Source organism: Populus euphratica, unplaced genomic scaffold, assembly GCF_000495115.2.
Source record: "Populus euphratica unplaced genomic scaffold, PopEup_1.0 scaffold108.1, whole genome shotgun sequence".
Lineage (NCBI taxonomy): Eukaryota > Viridiplantae > Streptophyta > Magnoliopsida > Malpighiales > Salicaceae > Populus > Populus euphratica.
The window spans coordinates 581321-593587 of record NW_011499996.1 but is presented as its reverse complement, the minus strand read 5'-3'; the positions used below and the strand labels follow the sequence as shown (position 1 = coordinate 593587).

Below are 12267 nucleotides of genomic sequence, written 5' to 3'. Positions count from 1 at the left end.
AAAATATCTTTCATTTTTAATTTTTTTTAAATACAAAAATAAATAGGCTATTAATGTTGAAGCTTATATAATCAATTGTTCACCAATTAAGAAAAATAAATGCAAGTAAATAGACATGCGGGAAGAAGAGCAAGTAGTGCTAGGTGAGTGGTCAAAGTACAAAGAATTGAGCTATGAGATTTACATGGTGTGAGAGTATGAGAGTTTTGAGAGAAGTTTTGATTAGCAAAAGATTAGAGACTTAGCAAAATGTTCAAAAATTAAAAGGTCAAAGATGATTAAGATTTATCATATTAAAGGACCTTGTTGAGATGGGCCGGCTTTGAAGATTAAGATTTATTATATTAAAAGAATTTATATTGTTATTGATTATGATTTCGTACTTAGAGAGAGGCAAACTTAACCCTAATCCTCTCTCTTTTTCTTGAATGTGGACAAGTATTGTAGTAGTAAGGAGTAACAACATCATAATCCCCAACAAGCCAGAATTAATTAGGACAGTTAAAGCCATGGAACGGAAAAGACCACTTTCCACATTTCAATGAACACCACACAGAAAAGAATAGGCAGAGTTACACTCCTCTTTTTACGCATTGTCTGTCTCCTTTGCATTGGGATACGAAACGAATCACAATCATTTGATTAACATAAACAAAACAAAAGGAGATGAAGGGAAAGTTCGATCAAGAAAGAAAAAAGAACAAAGAAAATCTAATGTAATCTACTATTTATTCTTGTACTTTTATTGTCTCGTGACATGACCAAGTTACATGCAAGTCTCCTTAAAGTACAACGTGTGCATTGTTACCTTCACGTCTCTATGTCTCTATCAGGTGGCTTCTTTTCCTTTTTCTTTTTTATTAGTGAATCTATTATTTGGATGTTTGCTTATTTGATGATCGCATTGCATGTCAATTGTTTATTGAACATACCTGCGTTGTGCTGTCAGTTTGTTTTAATTTCGTATAAAAGCATGATCTTTTAGCTCATCCATCTTATATATATGTAGTAATTCAGTTTGTTTCCCCTCTTTCTTCTTTTTTATAGCAATCCTGATTTGTATTTAATGTCTGCTTCAAATTCTTAGCTAAGGTTTTCAATGGGGGGTGATTCTGGCTCATACTGCATGGATTTCATATCTTCCTTTTGTTGTGAATTTCTCGGGTAATCATTTTCCTTGGAGGTCTTAGAGTATAGTTTTAATGAGTAAATTCATAATCTGAAGCCTGTCCTCTTCTTTTAACTTTCCCAATTTTCTCCTAATGCTGAAATGAGTCCTGAATGTGGAAATAATCTCTGCTGTCGTAGAGTATCTGGTGTCTGCATATATTTGTTCTTATAGCTAAAACTCCTATGCAATACTCTGTTTGATTTGATGATATTAAATTGCATTGCAGATTTGCAATTTCTTCTAATGGTTAAAGGGATTTTTCTTCTGACAGTTAAATTTAAGTTCCTGTAAAGTAATTTCACATTACTCAGGAAAAATGCCTAGAGTTCTAATGCATTATTGTGTGTTTCTTTATCATTTTAGATAAATCAGTCTCATGGTTGCTGTATTTAACCACTTTTCAGGATTGCTTTGGGAATTTGTGTGGAATTATACATACGCCATGCTTTGATAATCGACTTCAAAGGTCAACAATGAATTCAGCTTCGGATAACCTCATAGCACAATACAGGAGAGTCCATAGCTCAAGGATATCTGGTGGTTCGGAAGTTTTCGACCCAACTGTAATTTATAACAAAGACATTGAATGTAAGTGAAAATCTTATTTTCCTTTTATCTGCAGTTGTTTTCTTATTCATCTGAAGAATTTCTTATCCCTTTTCCCTTCCCTTTTTGCCGTCTCAAGCCAATCAGCGAGCGATATTGGTGGAGTGGATGAATAGTACTGTTCCTAGTTTAAATTTTCCAGTAAAAGCCTCGTCCGAGCAGTTGAGGACCTGTTTGATTGATGGGACTGTTCTACTACAGATTTTAAATAGGCTTAGACCTGGCTTTTCGTACAAGGTTGCTTATTTGTTATGGTATTTATGTTTGAGTTACTTAAGATTAGGCGTTTGGTTAGTTGATTTGATAGTGCATTTTCTATTTTAGGAAGGTAGTTCTCGCTCAGAAAATGTTAAGAAGTTTCTGGCATGCATGGATGAGTTGGGAATTCTCAAGTTCGAACTGTCGGACCTGGAGACGGTAATCCAATGTTTGTCTGCTTTATTGTTCCACATAAATTAATTTTATGCATAAGAACATATTTGATTGCTAAGTTAGAAGCAAGTTTATAATTATGCTTTCCTGCTACCAAAATGTTTATTATTTTATCAGATTGCATGCATCACCAGAATTTTGGTTTACAATGATATTGCTGTCAACTAGAGCCAATCTATGTCACTTGTTGGTCTGCGCACATCAAGTTTTTTTATTATTCTTCCAGCTTCTCTCTCTCTGTCTCTCCATCCACTGTGTTTCAAATCTGTAGGGATCCATGAAGAATGTTATGGATTGCCTTTCAACACTTCGAGCACAATTTGCATATTTGGGAGGTAATCTCTCACCCACAAGTGGGATTACTAGATTTGGCAGTCCTCGAGGGGATGCATCTTCCAATGGCCATTTTTCTCCAACATTTGGGGAAGAAAAGCGGAAGTTTTCCCCGGAGGCAAAATCTCAACAAGCTTTAGGTGAGTCCTGCTATGCCAGGTATGGCTTCCCCTCTCCCTTGATTGAGATATATGCACATAGAATGGCTTAAAACGGCTGGGCATGAAGAGTGTAATGCCGTACCACAGCAATTTTCAAGCTGATCTTATGTCATGTGGAAATAGCAGGCTACTGTCCTCTAATGCATGTATGGCTAAAATGCCGATAAATTATCGTTCTTTTATGTCTACCAAGTCTTATATGCTGTTATTTAAATTTAAATGGTCCATCTGTACTCTTTGTTTCGTGTCCACAGAGCCATCCGCTGCATCCATGCACCGTGTTGGGCATAAATTCCATGAGGTGTTTCAACTGAAACAAGGCCGCTTTTCAGATCTTTCTACCGCAAAAATTTCTGAAATGATGAAATCAAACAGTTTGGATGTTAGTTTTCATTTGAATAATCTCAATGGACATTCATGTTTTCTTATGCTAGAGTTTTCTCATTGATGTTTTCTTTCTGAGCCCTTGTTAATGACATTTCAACATCTCGTATGCAGAATTCACCAACTCAGTCGCTTTTGAGTGTTGTGAACGGAATATTGGATGAAAGCATTGAAAGAAAGAGTTACGAAATACCACATGTATGTAATAGGAGGATATATTGGAATAACATCATGCATTGAATATGTTTCAGTATCTATGTATCACTGCAACTGCAATTTGTACGTGCATGCATACATACACTTTTACCATTCCTTTTGTTGCACAGCGTGTGGCCTGTCTGTTGAGAAAAGTAGTGCAAGAGATTGAACGACGTATATCAACTCAAGCAGAGCACTTAAGAACTGTAAGAATCATTTCAGATTTCTTAATTTTGAATTGTTTCTCCTAGGATTGACTATACCAAAGGCAACATCTTTATGCTTCTCTGTCTTTAGCAAAATAATCTATTCAAAGCTCGTGAGGAGAAGTACCAGTCAAGGATCAGAGTTCTTGAAGCCCTTGCTTCTGGGACTGGTGAAGAAAGAGGGGTATGGAAAAAACAACTTATTCCAGACAATATGAGTGGTATAAAACTCTCCTAAACGTGGGTTTATACCAGTTATTCTGATATTAATACTTTTGCAGGCTGTTAAGGACCAGCTTCAACATTTAAAGGTATGTTTCACGGAGAAGAAAAAACAACTCTTAAGCTGTTTACACCTAAAAATGCTCACTGAAACTCTTGTATTTTGGACTCCTTTTGGAACTATTTTTCTGCTATCTTCTCACATACTATCTTCTCAATCTCTTTTGTGGTGGCATTCTTTTTGTTTACTACTTTATGCCGTTAGACGGAGTACATAAAATATATGCTATTTGTGGTTTGTTTCGGTTTTTCTTGCATTTTTGTTGGCTAGTTTAGGAATTTTTAGGATGAGAGAATTTCACTATCTAAATAAGAAAATAAAAAGAAATCGTTTCCTTGTACTTGCTGTGTGGATGTTCTTCATAATATTCATATAACGGGATTTTGTTTTCTGATGACAGATTGAGAAGTCCAAAATGGAAGGAGAGAAGAGACTTGAAGAGGAGCATGTAGCTAAGTTGATCATAGAGAGGGAGCAAAGAGACCTTGATCTTTCAACCTTGAAACAAGAGTTAGAATTAGTGAAAGAGACGCATGAACTACGTCACTTGCAAATGGAAGCAGAAGTCAAGGGTGCTAAAGCAGGCCTTGAGGAGAGATTAAAAGAGCTTGAACTCCTCTTGGAAGATTCCAGGAACCAAGTGAAAGTGCTTTCGGCATATTCAGAGTCAAAATCTAAGACGTTCAATGAGAAAGAGGACATTTTTAAGGGCTTTGTTGAGTTTCAATTTGGTGCACTACAGGTATAATATCACCACGTAGGGACTTTTAGCCTAGCATCATTCTAACTAAGAATCTGACGAAAGTTATAAAAATGTTCAGGGAATGAGGTTTTCCTGCAAGTCCATCAAGCAAGAAATTTTAGAAGTACAAAAAAGCTACACAGAGGAATTCAATGGCTTAGGTTGGTAGGTTTGCAGTATAGTTTATCAATTTATGCAATCAGTGATAGTTAGTTTTTTAATATTTAATTTTCATCTTGCTCAGAAGTGAAGTTAAAAGCATTAATCGATGCAACCGGGGACTATCACTTTGTCGTTGCTGAAAATAGGAGGATGTTCAATGAGCTTCAGGAATTAAAAGGTGCCACTGCTAGCATTTTCTGTACAAGGTTTACACGTGTGCAATCCTTGAGTATGTAACTCTTCCATTTTGTTTCACAGGAAACATCAGAGTTTATTGCCGTATAAGGCCATTTCTTCCAGGGCAGGTTGCAAAACAAACAGCGGTAGAATATATAGGTGAAAATGGAGAGGTGGCTGTTGTGAATCCCTCCAAACAAGGGAAAGACAGACGTCGCAATTTTAAGTTCAATAAGGTCTTTGGTCCAGATTCTACTCAAGGTTTTCGGCTCCACATCCTTTTCATTTGGATAGGGCTTACTTGAGCATGCTGTATTGTTTTTGTGCTTGTACATTCTGCTGGCATGGCTGTGGATGTAAATTCTTGTCATCCCTAACATGCTATCTGCCCTGGATATTGACAGCGGAGGTATATTCAGACACTCAACCATTGATACGCTCTGTACTGGATGGATTTAGCGTGTGTATATTTGCTTATGGACAAACTGGTTCAGGAAAAACTTACACAATGGTATGTCTTTTTGTTTAGTTTCATTTTCATGCAGTGATGCTCTCTTGCAATGCTGATTAAACTTGACCTTTTATTCCAGACTGGTCCAAATGGAGCATCTGAGGAGGATTGGGGGGTCAATTATCGGGCTCTAAATGACCTTTTCAAAATTTCGCTGAGTAGAGGAGGCTCCTTTAACTATGAGATTCAGGTTCAGATGGTTGAAATATATAACGAACAAGTGCACGACTTACTGTTGATCGATGGTTCTCAGAAAAAATATCCTTTTATATATATTAGGTGAGAGTGTTCTTATCAACATATCACCCAGATCGTTACCATTTAGTTTGGTTTTTATCTCTTTCATAAAATACATGAGGCACTCTCTCTCTGTCGTTGTTCTGTTTCCCTTGATTTGCACACCCTTGGGATTAAGTCTTCTGTCCAAACCAATGGTTTGGCAGTACCAGATGCTAGCATGCATCCTGTTACATCAACTTCAGACGTTTTGGAATTAATGGATATTGGACTAAGAAACAGAGCTGTTGGGGCTACTTCCATGAATGAAAGAAGCAGCCGCTCTCACAGGTACTTACAGTAAATATTTCATCCTATTCTTGCCTCCACGTTACGTTTATCTTAAATCTAGCTGTGATTGTGATTTGTTTCTGTAACACAGTGTTGTCAGTATCCATGTTCGTGGAAAGGATTTGCATTCTGGGGCTGCTTTACATGGTAATCTTCATTTGGTGGATCTAGCAGGCAGCGAAAGGGTAGATCGCTCTGAGGCAACTGGAGATAGACTTAGAGAAGCACAACATATAAACAGATCATTATCTGCCCTTGGGGATGTTATATTCGCTCTGGCACAAAAGAATTCTCACGTACCATACAGAAACAGCAAGCTCACTCAACTACTGCAAAGCTCTTTAGGTAGTTCTTTCTCATGTTCCCTTCTTGTCAAAAACTGGCTTTGAGTTATTTTCTAGTTCAATATGCTGGTAACCTTTCTCGAAAAGTTGGGGCAAACTAAACAATCTTTAGACTTGATGTAAATGTATATTTTCTTCCTTTTCCACGTTACAGGAGGTCAAGCAAAGACGCTTATGTTTGTACAGCTCAATCCTGATGTCATTTCATATTCAGAAACAATAAGCACTCTGAAGTTCGCAGAGAGGGTCTCTGGAGTTGAGCTAGGTGCAGCACGAAGCAGCAAGGAGGGCAGAGATGCTAGGGAATTAATGGACCAGGTTAGTTTCACTGATGTTATATAGAATATACTAGATTTTTTTTTTTGTCCGAGCAGTGCCGTTGAGTTGAATGGATTAACTTTGTTCCAATATAAAAATAATTTAAATAATAATAATCATACTAGAATTAATTTGTTAAATTTATAATTCAGAAAAAAATATAAAACTTAAACCTAAGAAAGCTAATTTTAAAGAATAAAACTAAAAAAAAAATTAAAAAACACGAAAAATAAAAACTCGAGTTCACTCTACTAACTTGTGACATAAGATTGGGAGAATTTTTTTTCAAAATAATATAAAAAAGGATCAAAGCTAAATAAATAAATAAAATATTGAAAAAAAACTCGAGTCATATTAGCTTAACCTAATAAATTTGCAACTTGAAATAACTTTATAGAAATAAAAAACATAAAAAATAAGAAATCTTAAGACCCAATAGCCCAACGTCAAAGGATAAAATTTTAAAAAAAATCTAAACCAACTTATGTTAACTTGACTAACCCGCGAGTTTGGATAACCTTAGAGGAAGAAAAGAAAAAAAATAGAAAGTTCAAAATTCAATAACCTAATATCAAAGAATAAAATTAAAAAATAACTAAATTTAAATCGGGTTAATCTTCAAAACTAGCAACTATAATTATGAGATTAAGATAATTTTAAAAAAACAAAAATAAAATCTTGAAGAAATTTTTAATCATTAAAAAAAACTAATAATAATCAAAATAATAAGGATCAAATTTAGTATAAAAACTAATGAAAAAAATAATAAGAGATTTAATAAAAAAATAAAAAATGATAAAAAAAGCAAGGATCCAAATTGAATAAAAAATAAATGTAATAAAATATCGAGGAAAAAATTGAAAGAAAAAACAAATGAAAAAATGAAAAAAAAAATAATTAAAATAATGAGGATAAAAATTGGATTAAAAAAAGAAATAAAATGTTAAGGGACTAATTGAAAAAAATATAATTAACCGAATGAAGACTCAATCTAGAAAGAAAAAATTAAAATAAAATGTTAAGGGATAAATTAAAAAAAAAACAAGAAAAGAATAAAACACAATAATAAAGAGAATGAGTGCTATATTTGATATAAAATCAAATCAAATAATATATATATATATATAAAAGAATTCAAAACAAAAAAAACCAGTCACATAAAAAAAGATTATAATTGCAAGACAAAATAAATGGAGAATGACCTTGATTTTTTTATAATTTGACATAAATATTAAACAGTAGAGAGAGAAAATAGAGGAAGGAGAAAATAAGTTAACTATTGCTCAGCCGTCTTGATTTGGGCTGTACACGTAACCTCATAAGCTTTGTCTCTGTTAGACGCTTTGATCGAACAACATGCTAGTTGTGAAATTTTGGTTAATGAATAATTCTTTCGCACCTCCTGAGGGGTGCGGTGCAAGTGACATTCACTCGTTAGTGCATGTCTTTATATATACCAATAGTTTTTTTTTTAGTTTTTTTTATAAATATATTAATTTGCTGCTAAACCAAATAACATATAATAAAAAAATAAGAAAATATTAAAATACTTTTTGACTCATCCTCAAGAACAATGAAGTAAGTGTACTACGTGTCAAAAACAGATTATGAAAAGACTTTGTTAGTTTTTTTTGTTTTTTTTATGTTTTTTAAGGGCATTTATATCATTTAACTGTATATTGAAATATAACCTATTAAATTGTTCCCAATTAATATGTGAATAAACTCTAGATCCCATGAAAAATATCATTCTACCCCAGTAATAGAAAAAATCTACAATGAATTGTCTCTTAATCTACCGTATATGACTGGGCTACCTCAGGTTTATTTAAGATTCCTTCATTGGATCAGGTTTCTGGATGGAAGTTAGGAACTCAATTCATTCAGTCATCATCCTTCATTTTACTTGTATTTTGATGGGAAGGCATGAGCTTACAGGCAAAATCAGTTTTCATCCATGCTTGGCAATAGATAGGGTTTCTGACGAAGAAGAAAATTGAGGCATAGAGAAAGAAAAGAGAAGGGGAAACCAAGAACAGCAATAAAAATGAAATATATGAAGTTAATAATCAATTATAACTGTCTCTCTAATGAATTCCTAAAATAAAATTAAACATAAAGTTTTTATTACTTCTGGGATTTTTTAAGGAACGATCTGGAACGAGTTCGGTTCTTCGGACGAGTGATTTTTTTCATTCTACACTATATTGTATAAAAAAATATCAATATTATGCAATAATATGCTGATTAACTGGTGAGAAACTTGGTTTAAATAGATTTCATGATTTCTTGGGTCACTTATCTTAAAAGGTGCCCAAAGAACTTTGAACTCCTGCGAAGAACATTCAGAAGTAATATTGTTCTCGAGATACAACATATAAATGTTTAGAAATTAATGGTTGAAGGAATTTTGTACCACAATAGCCTTATACTTCATTTATTTTTTAGTCTCTACGAGATTTGACTAGCATGCTCATTCCATTTAACAAGACTGTATATGTAGGTGGCATCTCTCAAAGACACAATTGCCAAAAAAGATGATGAAATTGAGCAGTTGGAATTACTTAAAGATGTCAAAAACGAGTATCCTGGCTCACTGAGGTATGGGAATTCCTCTGCAAGCGAAGATTTTTCAGGTGTTAATCCTCATAGAACCCAAAAACCATCGATCAGGAAAAGCATGGGAAATGAGACAGCTTCTTGTCAGGAAAGCAATCCAGAGCACAGTGACAGGCATTCTGAAGCTGGTTCCCAGCAATCTAAACTTTCTGAAAGGGACACAGGTCAGGTTATGTCATTTGCAGATGCAGAGATATTTCGATTTGGAGATGGAGACTGTGGGGATAGATTAAGTGACATTTATGATGATGCTCTTTCAGTGGGAGAAGAACCTGATGGCGAAACGGATCAAGGCACAAAGCCATCAAATAAATTGCGGAAGTGAGTAGCGTGCTTCTAGTGCTTTCTGTGCTTCCTTGAGATTTTCTTACATGATCATACATGCATATTAAAACATAAAATGTCCAGTCATCTTTTTCATCTCCCAAAAGAGAATCTATTGTTCTTTCGAAATGAAACAGAGGTGCTTCGCTGACAGTAAGAGAATGCTTTGAATGTGATAATTCTGCATGGAACAATTCAAAAAAAAAAAAGAGGATGGATGTTCTGGCATTTATCTGTAGGCTTTCCACAATCATAAGTAGACTGTAAAGATCGAAAAGCATCACACGTTCAGTTCAGTTACGTACACACATATGGAAACATGGGATTTTATGAACTTGGTTTTGTGCAGGAGTACTAGCATGGCATCAACTTCTCGACTCTTACAAAACCAAGCACAGGCCACATCAAGGGCAGCGACTGTGTCAACGGACTCCCCAAAAGTGTCAACAAGTAAGTAAAAATCAGGTAGTTATATAATAAAATGTGCAGAAATTTCTTGCATAGTGATTATACTCCATTTTTCTCCCTTAAATTTATCATAAATGGTTCTTTCAGGTATTAAGAAAACTGGCAATTCCAACTTAGTCAAGTCTTCAAAGCGATGGCAGTAAATTGAAAGTATTCATTGAGCCTTCAAGGATTATTTTCTTATACGTTGATTTCTTCATATCGGTTACTTCATTTCCTTATTTTTTATTCACTGACTTGCAGTGGTAGGTAGTGTTCATAATCATAGATACATGGAGGCTTCTATCCCCTCTACAAGTTATATTTTCTGCCTCCCATTTCTGATTCTTACAACGAAACAGTTTTGTACTTACCTCCAACCGAAATTCTCTGAAATATAAGTTCCTGCAACGAGACATTTGTATATTTGACGTGTCCGACTGTTCTATCATGATCAAGCTATTGTGCTGAATATATGATGCTGAAGGAAAATGGTGCAAGCAAAATTCATATGCATGATTGCTTGAGGATCATGTTTTGAAGTTTGTCTAGCTGAAGGTTAGGTCAGGTGTCTCAGGGATGGTCATCTTGGCACTAAATTGCCAGAAATGAATCTGGGGTTTCATTTCCAAATGGTTATGATGATGATCATGACTACCTTGCATAAAAATTCAAAGGAAACCTTGGAATACTTAAAAGTTACACTTCTTATGTTCTTCCTCGTAATTCTTGTCCAAAGGATGAGTAATTAAACTTATTTTCAGGTTAAATAAATAACTGGCCCCTTATTCTAAATTGAACTATTTCTCAACAGCTTTTGGAGAAATGCATTGTTGTGGTTTACAATGTTTAAGTTGGCTTGGGCCCATCAGGGAGGTAGAATATGCAACCAATTGTGTAATTTGTGATGTAAATGGGGCGGCAGAATGTGGATCACAAGTTCACTTCCTCTTAACCTTTCTCTCCCTTTTTATTTCCTTTCTTCCTTCGCAACACCACGTGTTTTCACGCTGAAGCAAATGCCTTCCATCCTTGTGTGGACCCAGGACTAGGCCAATTAGCCTGGCACCCCTTGAGCCTAGGCGTCATGGCCTAGGCCTAGTTTTGGGCATTTCTGGCCTCCCACACCAGGCACATGGCCCGGCACACATTAGGTTGAGGTGCCACGAACCTCGCTCTAGTCTTGGGCATTGTTTGGGCCTAGGCTGGTGGCCTGACCTAACACCTGATCCCGTGAGATTATTTCATAAAATCTAGGCTTTTTAGTCTGAATATAAAATGTTAAGAAACTCTAAGCATCCTACCGTGGAAGTTGGGTATTCCTTACATTTAATATAAGAAACTTGCCAAGCATGTCTGTACTCCACATACAAGAGTTTCACATGACTTCTTTTTCGTCTCATTAACACATATGTCAATTATATTTATTTTTTATTAATATTTAGATAAAATATATTTATTATTCATTAATATATATATATAAAATATTTATTACTTATTGATGTTATGAGAATGAAATAACTATTAACTTCCTCTTGTTCAAGCAAAATAATAATATTGAAAGATATAAATATCTCATGAACTATCTAGATAAAAAATTTATAATTTTGTTATTCTCAATATGTACACGTAACACCACCTTCTTATAGAATATTTATTTTTATATCAAAACAAGAACAAACAATCTTGTTTTTAAGATTTAATGTTCTTTTGCATATTTATTACACTTTCTCTCTATAAAAATACTAATTTAAATATTTGAGGATCTTTAAATTCATAAAAAAAATAATTATTTTACAAGTATTAAGATTTCTACATCACGTCATCACATTTCTTAGCTATGAAGAATAAATTAAATAGCAAGAACACTTTATTAAGCCCGTTATCTAACTACATAAAAACTTCATTCCCCAATATCTTGAATTTTAAAATATTATCAAATAATACCAGTTTTCTATTATGGTTTTTTAGCAATCTTCACTAGAAATGAAAATATTAAAACACTATAAGCCAGGTAAAATATAAGGCTATATACATTAGTAAAGAATAAGTAGGTTTGCTGCATTACTTGAGTATTAACAGTCTAAAACAGGAGACGCAAAAATGAAGTCAACAACTTCTTGTTGTAACAATTTAGAGTTCAGTGATGAGTTTTTGTTGCTATTCCTTTTTTTTGCTTGAAAAACCTTTTTTCAGTAAACTTCCAAAACTTCTGTCCTTAGTAATGTTGTTACTATTGCAATGAGAATGTATGGTATTGTTGTAGTTTTCAGCAACTCTTT

At 34.3% G+C, this 12267-nt stretch overlaps 2 protein-coding genes across 2 annotated transcripts; both read left to right on the top strand.

Annotated features, from left to right (window-relative positions):
• The first annotated feature begins 1644 nt into the window (after positions 1 to 1644).
• LOC105140652 (kinesin KP1-like) lies at positions 1645 to 6619 on the top strand. Its single transcript, XM_011047564.1, has 18 exons — positions 1645 to 1759; positions 1857 to 2014; positions 2102 to 2194; positions 2481 to 2682; positions 2958 to 3085; positions 3202 to 3285; positions 3414 to 3491; positions 3583 to 3675; positions 3773 to 3802; positions 4175 to 4516; positions 4596 to 4677; positions 4761 to 4856; positions 4937 to 5116; positions 5260 to 5366; positions 5446 to 5638; positions 5813 to 5933; positions 6025 to 6278; positions 6432 to 6619. The coding sequence occupies exons 1-18, from the start codon at positions 1645 to 1647 to the stop codon at positions 6617 to 6619; spliced, it is 2544 nt and encodes an 847-aa protein (XP_011045866.1).
• A 1780-nt stretch (positions 6620 to 8399) lies between these two features.
• On the top strand, positions 8400 to 10165 carry LOC105140656 (uncharacterized). Its single transcript, XM_011047566.1, has 4 exons — positions 8400 to 8417; positions 9099 to 9535; positions 9888 to 9988; positions 10094 to 10165. Exons 1-4 carry the CDS (start codon positions 8400 to 8402, stop codon positions 10147 to 10149), a joined length of 612 nt encoding a protein of 203 aa, XP_011045868.1. The 3' UTR covers positions 10150 to 10165.
• Positions 10166 to 12267: the final 2102 nt, after the last annotated feature.

Coding starts and splice junctions, on each gene's coding strand:
- LOC105140652 (XM_011047564.1), top strand. CDS start 1,645: ATGAATTCAGCTTCGGATAACCTCATAGCACAATACAGGAGAGTCCAT. Junction 3,086..3,201: donor TGAAATCAAACAGTTTGGAT/GTTAGTTTTCAT, acceptor TCTCGTATGCAG/AATTCACCAACTCAGTCGCT. Junction 3,492..3,582: donor AAGCAGAGCACTTAAGAACT/GTAAGAATCATT, acceptor CTCTGTCTTTAG/CAAAATAATCTATTCAAAGC.
- LOC105140656 (XM_011047566.1), top strand. Junction 9,536..9,887: donor CCATCAAATAAATTGCGGAA/GTGAGTAGCGTG, acceptor GGTTTTGTGCAG/GAGTACTAGCATGGCATCAA. Junction 9,989..10,093: donor CTCCCCAAAAGTGTCAACAA/GTAAGTAAAAAT, acceptor TGGTTCTTTCAG/GTATTAAGAAAACTGGCAAT.